Raw genomic sequence first — 12,227 nt, 5'->3', positions numbered from 1 at the left:
CCTGGCTCCTGCTTCTGGTGGCCAACAGTCTAATCTGGAAAACCCTTCTAACAGTTTATTGGTACCAACTTCAACCTGGCTCCCTGTGACAAGTCAGGTAATTCTAGAATGAGAACTTTTAACACTTAAAGACAGACTTTAGTAACTTGATTCAACTATTTTATCATAGGTTACTTAGAAACATTGTCAAGCAGGTTTGCCACAATACGTAGTCTGCTAAATGCATTAATCTCTGACACTGTTCAGCTGAAGGAGTTGCTGATTAGATCTCTAAATAATTTCATCTTCCCTTTAAAACTTTAAAAATCTACTTATTTCTAGAACACAATTATAGAGGCTTCTATCCAGTTGCCAGCAACCCTTTTCACCCAAAAGCAAAAAAGAGAAATCAGACCAGCAGATGAATCTGTCTACAAACTTCAGCTTATTGCATTTCGCAATGGAAAGCTTTTTCCAGCAACGGGAAATTCCACACACCTGGCTGATGATGGGAAGCGTCGTACGGTTGTGACACCAGTTATTCTGGCTAAGATAGGTTGGTCTCTTATTGTTACTTTTTAAGATGTTTGAGAAACATTTTTGACTTAGTTGTTTCTACTAGTGTATCCTTAATTGCGGTAGGTAGAACTGCCTCCCTCCCCCAAAAAAAAAGCACAAAAGGCTGAGGCTTGCTAGAAGCTGATGAAGATCAGCTTGAGCCTCCAGACATTAGCTGGTGCCTCCAGGCCCGAAATTCTTTGTTGCTTGGAGGACCTGACCCTCCACTAATGAAGAAATTGACCAGCAGTACACAACTGCGACAGGGTATAAAGGAAATCCTGCTATGGAGAGTTGGGGCTCTCCACACAGCAAGCAACTGGGCAGTCAGATCATCTCCTCTTAGACAAGGACCTCATCTAAGGAGTCCCCTGTGTAGTGTCTTTTCCTCCCCCTCCCTTGGTGAGTGTATATATACTTTGGGTACCCATGGGGAGACTTTCCTTTTCAGAGTGAGTGCCCATTTTGGTTCATGTCTCCCTAGACAGCTTAAGTGGTCGTGCAGCAGGCTATTCCCAAGTGCCACCCAAGTCTGTAATTTGATTGTGTCAGAGGGAGAGCAGATTAATTGCAATAAATCCCCAGCTTTCAGGCGGCTGCTGTCTGTTTTGTGAGTGCCTCCATGACAGTAATAAAAAGGTTTTAGCACCTATGTGTTACACGTTGAGAAACTGATGTTCAAACACCTTTCTTTTGTAACAGATGGTTTAAACCTAGCCAGTCACCACGTCCCTATCAATGTGACACTGCGGCGCATTGCGCACGGAGCAGATGCTGTGGCAGCTCAGTGGGACTTTGATCTCCTGAACGGACAGGGGGGGTGGAAGTCTGATGGCTGTCGCATTCTGCTCTCCGATGAAAATATTACCACCATCCAGTGCTACTCCCTCAGCAACTATGCTGTTTTAATGGTATGACACTTGGAATTATATGTCTCTTTCTGGAACTTTAAAATAGTCAAAATACAGTTCTAGGTTTTGGGTGTTTTTTCAGACATTACAGCAAATGAGTGTTCCCACGTTGCACTTGACCTAGAATTGGACCTAAAAAGTCCTCCACTTTTTGCCTGTGTCAATATAAAGGCTTATTTAAGCTGAGGTTTAAGTGGAACTCTGTCCCACTGAATATACTAGGCACACAAGAATTTCCATATGCAAAGTACTATATCACAGGAAGCCATTTTAATGAACTACTTAATCAAGTGGACCTTTGTGAAGTTGAGTCTGATAATGACAGCTTAAAATAAAGGTAACAGTTGGGGAAAAAACCTGTCTGCTCTGTTAGATTATACTTCTTAGCTGTGCCTGACAGAAGTGTTTTCCTAGGTGTTTTGGTTTTTAAATGTGATTCATAACCAGAGATAGCTATTTCTTTGCAAGCTGGCTCTTCAGTCACCAGCATGTAGGTCTGCTACCAGAAGGCATCAGTTAAAAAGCTTAAAAATAAACCCACCAACCAAATCAGAGCATGTAATATCCAAAACATTTTTGAGTTATAGCTTAAGTAGTATCTGTATTCCAGTCTTAGCATATTGACATCAATAAATGGCCAGCCAGTTCTAAATTGTAGTCATAGTTGGAGTAGGGAGCTCACCACCTTCTTCTAGTGCTCTACAAGTATGAAGTAGGATTTCTTCTTTGTCTGTTCCCAGAGCTCTTCAGAATCTGGCCTGGGCAGCTTCCTGTTTTATAGATGGTGGCTGCTGCAACTCACATTGTCAAAAATCTTCCTAGAGAACTGAGTATCAGTAAGCCAAACACAAATAACATTAAGATATACATGCCAAGCTTTTTAAATGAGCTCAAAGACAGCAACTTTTCACTTTACCTCTGAAAGGAGTTATAAATTACTCCAGACTGTTATAATCCTATAGTTCCCTTCTTTGATATTTTCAAAATGCAAAATCCTTTCTGAAAACATAACAGCTCTTTCAAAAATGGCATTAAGCTTCATTTGTATGCATAGTATGCATGTAAGAGGAGAGAGTGTGCTCTAAACTGGTCACATTTCTGCCATCTGGAGGAAGAAGAATGAAGAGCATATTCAGTCTGCTGCTGTAAATGATTATTTCTACATTAATAAATGGTAAGATTATGTCAATATCTGACTGTGAGTTACATAGAGAACCATTCATAATCAGGGATCAAAAAGCTAGAGCAAAGGGCAGCTTTCTGCCATTCTGTGCTTGCCCAAAACTGGTATTCCTTAAATGCTTGGCTGCTTCCCGGAAATGTTAGGCTGGAGAGGAGAGGTTAGGTGGAGGAGGACAGAGTAATACTAATCTGTTAGCTCATTCACTGCCAAAAGCTCTCTATGTCTAAGTAGCCTATCCATGTATAAATGAAAAAAGCCATACAGCCTGTTCCCTTTGTAAAGTCTCAGTGTTGTGAAAGTCTGGCTTCTGCTCCCAGGCTCACAGGAAATTCTTTTGTGTGCGATTTGAGAAGCTTGGCTTTCAATTCAGCAGTTGTCATTAACCTTAAATACATGAACAGTAGTGACAGGAGGGACCTGAATGCACTAGTGCATCATCCTGGCTGGATTGCAAATGACTTCACCAGAGTTATTTCCCTCCTCTTTTTATTCTGCTTTATTTTAGTACAGATGTGTGTAGAAGAAAGCAGGTTGTATTGTGCCGACTTGTCTTGGTGTGTTTCAGATACAATGTGAAGTTCTCTCTGAGAAAGAAACCCCTGAGTGCCTTGTTTGAGGAAGACACAGTTATAAAACTTAGCTTTTTTTTGGAAATCATTTTAAGCACTGTTCGATAATAGAAAATAAGCAGGAGGCTCAACTGAAGTCTCATTATTACAAGCATATAGACAAAGACAATTACCAGAAACTGTTGTTGAGAAGCAAAGTTCTGCTAGTTGGCTATAAACACCCCAATGTTCTGTCTTAATGTCACTGTTACTTTAAGCTGACTGTCTTTTGTATTATTGTTTAGAACGAGTTCAGCTCAGAAATAAGATTATTGGCTCACCTCACTCCTTTTGTTAAGTCTGTTAAAAATACCAGTGTAATAATAGATAAGAATTCCATTGATGTAGTGGCTATCAGATGGAGGCCTTTGCATACAGAGTTTGCTCAGCTCTTTTAGGAGATTATTGTAAATACCAGGATTTTTGTAGCTCTTCTTCTCTAGGTTCACACCAATACATGCATGACATCTTGTTAGCTGTCACCACTCTAGAAGCAGCAAAAGGAATTCCCCTGCAGTTTCTCTTCTCTGATACTCACTGGCTATGTGTGACAACACATTCACTCAAGCTTGTAACAGCAGTGAGTTCCTAGGGATCTCCAGCTGGATATCAACAAGACCATGGGTAGTGTTGAAATCAGATGACACCGGCTGCCTGAGGCATAGTATTTCAGGATCTTTCTCAGAGTGTTTTTTCCAGGTGCCAAGGAACATGAAATAGATGAATATCTAGCTGCAATCTGATTAAATTAGTTCAGAATGAGCTTGGTGAGTTAGTTAGGAATAACAAATTTATGTTCAGATGAAAGAACAGCTGAGGGAGGAGTGAAGAGACTTCTGAGTCTAATTTAATTGTAAGCCTGAATTCAGAAACTCTTCTCCTGCCCATGAAATCAGATTACCTGTCTTAACCTTACAAACAAATTTCCTATCACTGTGAATTTTCTCAAAACAAACTCCAGCTTCTTCCTAATGTCCTACTGTTCTTTGTGAATGCCAAATTTGTTATCCTTTCCCTCTGTACACTGTTGAACATTGCCAACTCTAGGAGGTTAAGAGTGGCTGTTACTCTGAATTCTAGGTGGAGAATTTTCTGTCTCTCCTGAAAATTTGCTAATTTTTTTTTCCCCTACTAACTTTAGTTACAGAAATGTGGTTGGTTGGTTGGTTTTACTGGGACTGAAGTGATTTTTCTTGTTTTCTGGTTTGGGGTGGGTTGGTTTGTTTGTTTTGGGGGGGGGTTTGTGGGGGTGGTTTTGTGGGTTTTTTTCCCCCATCTTCTGTGTTCATTACCTGATGGAAATGGAACCCTGATAAATTGTAACAGCATCCAAATGGAATAATTTCTTCCTGCTGTTCTTAGTAGTAAATGAAAATGTCACTCTTTAGATGTTATTTGAAGTACTGATATGCTTTAACAGCCCAGGATTCCATTTCATGCTTGCACCTTGAATAGTGGGTTCAGAAAACTGAAATGATGCTAAAGAGCTATTGAATGCTGTTTGACTTACCAGCTATCTGTTCTGGTCAAGCAGTAATCCTAGAACCACAGTCTGGTTCTGGCACATCTGGGTGTCATTTGGTCCAATTACTTGCTTTAAGTTTGATCAGCTTTAAAGTCAGATGATAATTGGTCCAGCTGGTATTCAGTCAAGCTTTGAGTGTCTCCAGGGACAGCTGTTACACCGTGTCTTTGGGCTGTAGATGACTTTCTTCAGAATGTTTTTCCTATATTATCTAATCAGAATTTTCTGTATTGATGATAGTGGCTTTTGCCTCTCATCATTGCATGGTTCATCTCCAAGAAGAGTTTGACTTGGTCTTCCTTATACCATCCCAGTAGGTAGTTCAATATAGTAAAGAGATTTCTCTCATCTTCCTTTTTTTCCTGCAAGATGACCAGTCCTTGCTTCTCCAGCCTCAGTCATTGTGTGCTTCAGCCTCCTATTTGTGCCTCTGATTTGTTAGACTTGCTGCATCCACTATGTCAATGCCTTTCTTGTATAGGGAGCCTCAGATTGAAGACAGTTCTGCAGAGGTGTTCTCACAGTGCTGAACAGAAGGGAATAATCAGTTCACCTGCTTGCTGTGGCTTTGCTGATAAAGCAAACTGTGACCTTGGGCTGCAGGCTACAGTGCTGTAAACATTTTTTGTCTACCATTGTTCTTAAAGTGTTTTATGGTTATTGCCATTTCAGCCCAGTGCTCAGCCTGTGTTGTTGCATGCATGAGGTTATTCCATCCCAGATGCAGATCTTCTCACATTTTCTTTGCTAACTTTCATGGTGTTTTATCAACCCATTGCTCTGGCTTAATAACATCCCTCTGAATAGCCTCCAATCTATTATTGATCAGTCTCCCCAGTCTATAACATCATCTGCAGACTTGCTGAGGTCACTTTCTGTAATGTTCTTTGGGCTGTTGCAGAAAATAATTGTCATAACTGAAATACATAGCTGTGCTAAATGCTATATGTAAGTCTAATAAGAAGAAAGTGGTGCGTGTCTGTAAGCTGGTGACTTGTCTGTACGTTCAAGCATGTATGAGGTGTAAGTGTTCTGTGAGATGTGTGGTCAGCCAGGAGAGCAGGTAACTGAAAGAAAGCCAGGAACATCAAATAATAAATAACTGGAGGGTTGAGGCTGTATCAGAAGGGAAAGGATTTCTTAGAAGGTTCCTGTTACTACTTAATTCTTTGTTTCCCCATTCCCCCAACCCCTCCAAAATGAAGAGAAAAGGTGGACTAATGTTAGTTTTGGTTTTGTTGCCAGGACTTGACAGGAGCTGAATTGTATACACAGCCAGCTGATCTTTTGCATCCAGTAATTTATGCCACTGCCATGGTTTTGCTGATGTGCCTGCTGATGATCATAGTCAGTTACATATACCACCACAGGTAGGAATCAGAATTACTAGACTAAAAAAGTTACTTTTGTAGTGCTCAGGACTGCTACTTCTTTTCTATTAAAAACACAAGATGGTAATCTGCATTTTTTTTTCTCCTGTGAAATTCATTACTGCAAGCTAACAGTTAAGCAAGTACCCATGTGATCTGTTCTTGAGGATGACCATTCAGCTTTCATAACCATGCCTCTAAGCATCATGAAGCAAAAGGGAAGAATTAAAGAAGAGACCACTCTAAGAATGGTGGTAGAATTTAGCAAACTATTCAGCCTTTTACGTTTCTGTGGATGAGAAAGCTTGAAGCCCACCATTTTTCAATCAGGCCTCAAATAGTTGTATAAAGCTAGCTAATAGGGAGGGTGTTTTAAGTTTTTGTGATGAAGACCAGAGATTACATTTGATTACAAAGCATGTGGTAGTCAAACAATCATTAACAGTAATTGTGTCTCATTTATCACAAGTATATTTTGTTGGTTTCTGAAAGGCAGTAATGCAGCTGTGTTTTATGTTGTCCAATTTGTTCCTTTTAACAGTGTGATCAGGATCAGTGTGAAAAGCTGGCATATGCTGGTTAACCTGAGCTTTCACATTTTCCTGACATGTGTGATGTTTGTTGGAGGCATAACTCAGACCAGGAACGCCAGCATTTGCCAAGCAGTAAGTAAGCAAGCAGAACATGCAAACACTTGAAAAAATCAGTTACCAGTTTCATACTCCTGTGCCTGTATTCCCCCTTGCCTCCCACAGAAGCACTCTACAGACATTGTCAGCAGAATGCAACATCTAGACAAACATGGTTTGTGCTTTTTCACCTTGAAAGATTTCTCTTGCATTTTCATCCATGCATGAAAAGAACACTTTAATCCACAGAATTATTGAGGCTGGAATAGACCTCTGAGATCAAGTCCAGCCTATGACCTAGCACCACCACATCGACCAGACCATGTCACCACATCCTTAAATGCCTCCAGGGATGGAAACTCCACCACCTCCCTGGGCAGTCCCTTCCCTGGACAGTCCATTCCAATGTCTAATTACTTGGGAACTGGAAAAGGATTTCATAAGTGCAGGAGACTTGTATTTTTTTTTCCCTCCCCAAAAATGCTATCACAAAACAAGTTGTACTTGTTACTCTTACTCTTGAGACTCACTCAGTATGAAATTGTTCCAGATCACACAGGAATGCATCCAGGTGGGTTTTGAAGTATCTCCCAAGAGGGAGACTCCCCAGTGCCCCTGGACAGCCTGTTCCAGTGTTCTGTCACACTCACAAGGAAAGATCTCTTCCTCATGTTTACATGAAACATGCTTGGAATGGTTCAATATTTGAAGTATGACTCTCTTTTCTTTTCTTGCAGTAGTTCACCTTGCTGCTGAGCGTTACCTGCAAATATTTTTGCCACCTGGTACATAGTTGCCAGAGTATCAGTAGCTTGCTGTTCTCTCATTTGTTTAGTACAAGACTTTGGGAAGTTTGCTTCTGAAAATACAAAATGTCCTGAAGTGTGATTGATAGGTAATCATAACAGTGCTGGCCAGCTGTGTGTTTCTTCTACTGGAGGCATCTGCAGCTATGTCAATTCTCCAGGCTCACCTGATAGGAAGAGGAGTTTGCAGAACTTACTTTACCTTTTTGGAAGCTGCACTGACTTGACATTTAGAACAGTCATAATAAAATCAGAGGAATTGGGGATCTTTCTTCTCCTGAATGGAGCTTTTGAAAAGTCAGCCTTTATGCAAGTCATATGTTAGATGATCAGTTTCTTAACTTGGCAGGAAGGAAATGTTTGGAGGTTCCTCTTTAGCTTTGTTTTGTTTCTGTTTTTTGAAGGTTGGGATAATTCTTCATTATTCCACTCTTGCAACAGTGCTGTGGCTGGGAGTGACCTCTCGGAACATTTACAAGCAAGTAACCAAAAAAGCAAAAAGATGCCAAGACCCTGATGAGCCACCTCCTCCACCCAGACCAATGTTGAGGTGAGCCTTTGGTTTGATTCTGCAACTCCTCATTTCCCAGCTTGCTGCACTCACAGCCTGACCACAAAACCTAACAGGTCACTACTGTTTTTTTTCCAAGTGCCTTTCATAGAAGATTTCCTTTTCAAGTCTGTTAAGTCCCTTCCAGATTTTTCTGTTGCTCAGCATTATGTTAAGGAGGATGAGCTGAAGGACAGTGGGTTTTAGCATATCACTGTTGCAGTGCTGTGTTCCAGATTTGTAAATGAAGAAATCAGCAGTATTCCAGCACCACCACTGGGCTTGGGTGTTAGAACTTTAGGCAGCAATGCTTCTCACTAAGTTATCATAGAAGCAGGAATGTGGAGAGCTGTGTTATCACACAATCATCAAACCCTGCCATTTCAATAGTTTAATATGCTTTCCAAAGATTGCAAACAACTTGAAAAATAGCTATCACTTGTTATCAAATGAAAATAGTGTTCTTTGTGAAGCAGTCTTCCTAGAACTTTTGTTTCTGAAATCAGGCAGAGTACTTACCTGTGAAATTCACCCTGTGTGAGATAGTTTTAACCGGAAAACATGAAGGTATTTTGTGCATGTAGCTTACTCAGCCTCTGGGTGTTAATTAGAGACTGTTAAGCCGGAATCTTCCACAAGGTGGCAGAAGTTGATTACCTTTGATTAGTTATAGGCAAATAGTTAGCTTGATCTTTATAAGGTACACAGCCTGCAGCAGCTTGGAGATGCTCATCCGATTCTCATCAGCTGCAACCTGCAGTACTGTATCCAAGCATATGTAAACATTGAATTGATCAATTAAGAGATTTATACTCATTCCACAGAAGTGCTGATGTGTTTGTGTCTATGTAGAGCTGAGCTTGAGGCTGATAGTTTTACTGTAACATTCTACAAAGCCAGAACTGCATGAAAAATAAGAAGACACAAAAGACCACAGTGGATGTTGAAACAGCTACTCAGTGTCCTGCTGGAAGACACATGGTTGGTGATGGCCATGGTAGCCTACAATGAATACAACAGATTGGCTTTTTCTTCAAACAACCTGACCTACCTCTGTTTTCCTTCAAAGTTTCCATATTCTCTTCCAGCAATTTACAAGTTCCAGCTGCCAGCTCTTGCTTCTTCCTTCCAACAGTGTGTGCCTGCATTCAGTGCCTGTGAGGGAGGTGGTTTACAGCAGCAGGAAAAAAATTGCAGTGAGGAAGATTGAGACAAAAAAGTGGTTATTGTCAGAGTCCAAACCTGATTCACCCTGTTTATATTCTGAAAGAAACTGCCTGTTTCCTGAATCCTGGAAAGCTCTGTTTTCCTTCATGCTGACTGAATAAAATCCGTTGTTGTTAAGCAGACACTGATCACCTGGCTTTGTTTTTCTCCTTTAGGTTCTACCTTATCGGTGGAGGGATCCCTGTCATCGTCTGTGGAATAACAGCAGCAGCAAACATCCGCAACTATGGTAGCAGACCCAACGCTCCTTAGTAAGTACAGTGCAGCTGAGAGAGAGCTCTGCCCTGGGATTGCACTGGGCTTGCTTTTGCAAGCACTTCTTGTAACTAATTCTGATTCCTCCAGAAAAACTTCATTTTGAAGTTCTGTTAAAGAGTGTCTTCTTACAAATCACTTATTCTGCTGCTTTGTTTCTTTTCCAGTTGCTGGATGACTTGGGAGCCCAGTTTGGGAGCCTTTTATGGACCAGCCAGCTTCATCATTTTCATAAACTGTATGTATTTCCTCAGCATATTCATACAGCTGAAACGTCACCCTGAGCGCAAGTATGAGCTTAAGGAGCCTGTGGAGGAGCAGCAGCGCCTGGCCACCAGCGAGCACGGGGAGCTGGCTCATCAGGACTCATTGTCGGTGTCACTGGTTTCCACCTCTGCCTTGGAGAACGAACACAGCTTTCAGGCACAGCTGCTGGGAGTGGGCCTTACTCTGCTTCTGTACGTCGCTCTGTGGATCTTTGGAGCCCTGTCGGTTTCCCTCTATTATCCTCTGGACTTGATCTTCAGCTGCTTTTTTGGGGCAACGTGTTTAAGCCTCAGTGCCTTTCTCATGGTGCACCACTGCATCAACCGGGAAGACGTCAGGCACGCATGGATAACAACCTGCTGCCCCGGCAGGAGCACCTACTCAGTGCAAGTCAACGTTCAGCCCTCCAGCTCCGGGGGGACCAACGGAGAGGCCCCCAAGTGCACCAACAGCAGCGCGGAGTCTTCCTGCACCAACAAAAGCGCATCCAGCCTCAAAAACTCTTCTCAAGGTTGCAAACTAACCAACCTGCAAGCGGCAGCAGCTCAGTGCCACCCTACTTCTCTGCCCCTGAACACAGGCCCCCAGCTCGATAACAGTCTCACTGAACACTCGGTGGACAACGACATCAAAATGCACGTCGCCCCCCTCGAGGTGCAGTTCCGCTCCAACGGCCACCCGAGTCGGCACCATAAGAACAGAAGCAAGGGACACCGTGCCAGCAGGCTGGCGGTGCTGAGGGAGTACGCCTACGACGTTCCCACCAGCGTGGAGGGCAGCGTGCAGAACGGCTTGCCCAAAAGCCGCCAGAGCAACAGCGAAGGGCATTCGAGGAGCCGCAGAGCCTACCTGGCCTACCGGGAGCGCCAGTACAACCAGTCCCAGCAGGACAGCAGCGACGCCTGCAGCACGCTCCCAAAGAGCAGCAGGAATACCGAGAAAACGGTAGCTGCCAACAACAAAAAAGAGATTCTGAGGAAACCAATAGCTGTTGAACTTGAAAACCAACAGAAATCCTATGGCTTAAATTTAGCCATTCAGAATGGACCACTTAAAAGCAGTGGACAGGATGGACCCTTGCTTACTGCAGACAGTACTGGTAACATTAGAACTGGGTTATGGAAACACGAGACTACTGTGTAGCGTGGTGGGATGAATCCCTCTGAACTGTGATTACATATTCCCTTAAAGCTAGGAACACTTCTAAAGACTGTTTACAAACTCTAGGTACTTTGTGCAGGGAGGGAGCACAGCTAATCTGCCAAGCAAACGATTTGTATGCATTATTACCTTTGAAAGCTTGGGGTTTTGTGAATTTTCCTGTTTTCTTTTGAAGTGTCAGTCTTGAGGGATGCCAACCCTACCCTACTTTGTACATTTGTATTTTTTACCTGTTACCCTGCAGATGTGTCCACAGCACATTTCAAATTTGTATTTAATTGTATAATAAATAGTATTTTCCCCAGCAGCCCAGTGTTGCACTTGTTTGGTGGGGTTTAGAATGGTTGTTGCACTGAGCATCACTTTGGTTTTACTGCTTAAATAGCTGAAAGTTGAAGAGTTTCAGTTACTAAAGGAAATATTTAGTGTCTGAAAAAGGCCTTATGCAATTAATGGAGCTATTTGCTTTGTCTAACATTTGTTTGAAACAAAGAAGCTATGTTTAGAACAAGTTTTTAGTGTCTAGGCAACACTCCAAAATCATTGTCTTGTGCTTGATGCATGATTTGCTACCTTTTCAGACAGCCATGGCTTGTTTTAATGCACTCAAACACAGTTTTAGTGTATCTGGTAATGGGTTTGGACAATGCTCTTAGTTTTGCCCTCTAATTATGTGACTGGGATGGGTTTTCCTAATTAGTTGTAATAATTTGTAATTGAACATTGTGAATGCTCACAGACAGTAGGTGCTAATTCAGGGAGGTCATCAGTACCTGTCAGTGTGGCAGAACACACGCAGGTGTTATGGTATGTAGTAGTGGGATGATCTGTTAAGATGAATGTGCAAAATCAGGGTCTTCAGGTTCAGTGTCACCGTACAAACAATCTTGGGAAAGCACTTTGAGTTGCAGGTTTACTTTTACTCTCCTGTGACAATTTGCAGAGGAATCTTCTCCAGTAATACCCAGCCCCTGTCTAAAAACAAGCTTCAGTAGAGCAATGTTAATAACAAGGTTAGTGATTTTTGAAAGCATGTGAATTCCTGCAGTAGAAATAGCTAAAACATGAATGATCCTCACATGAAGAAGTTCCTCCTCATGCTGAGGTGGAGCCTCCTGTGCTGTAGTTCATATCTGTTGCCCCTCCTCCTATCACAGAGTGCAACTGAGCAGAGCCTGTCCTCTCCTTGACACCCAGC

At 42.2% G+C, this 12,227-nt stretch overlaps 1 protein-coding gene across 3 annotated transcripts in view; it reads left to right on the top strand.

Moving 5' to 3' along the window:
* Positions 1-11,336, top strand: part of ADGRA3 (adhesion G protein-coupled receptor A3) — a 44,771-nt gene extending 33,435 nt beyond the window's left edge. For all 3 annotated transcript variants that reach the window (XM_068149299.1, XM_068149300.1, XM_068149301.1), the window contains exons 13-19: positions 322-535; positions 1,240-1,448; positions 6,010-6,134; positions 6,676-6,799; positions 7,974-8,119; positions 9,502-9,597; positions 9,769-11,336. In XM_068149299.1, the coding sequence (XP_068005400.1) occupies positions 322-535; positions 1,240-1,448; positions 6,010-6,134; positions 6,676-6,799; positions 7,974-8,119; positions 9,502-9,597; positions 9,769-11,011 (2,157 nt within the window). In that variant the 3' untranslated portion in view covers positions 11,012-11,336. The remainder of the gene's footprint in view (positions 1-321; positions 536-1,239; positions 1,449-6,009; positions 6,135-6,675; positions 6,800-7,973; positions 8,120-9,501; positions 9,598-9,768) is intronic.
* The last annotated feature ends 891 nt before the right edge of the window (positions 11,337-12,227 follow it).

This window comes from Melanerpes formicivorus, unplaced genomic scaffold (assembly GCF_026170545.1).
Source record: "Melanerpes formicivorus ecotype bairdi unplaced genomic scaffold, bMelFor1.0.p_v2 SCAF_18, whole genome shotgun sequence".
Classification (NCBI taxonomy): Eukaryota; Metazoa; Chordata; class Aves; order Piciformes; family Picidae; genus Melanerpes; species Melanerpes formicivorus.
The sequence above is the reverse complement of the archived record's forward strand: the minus strand, read 5'-3'. Positions and strand labels throughout refer to the sequence as shown.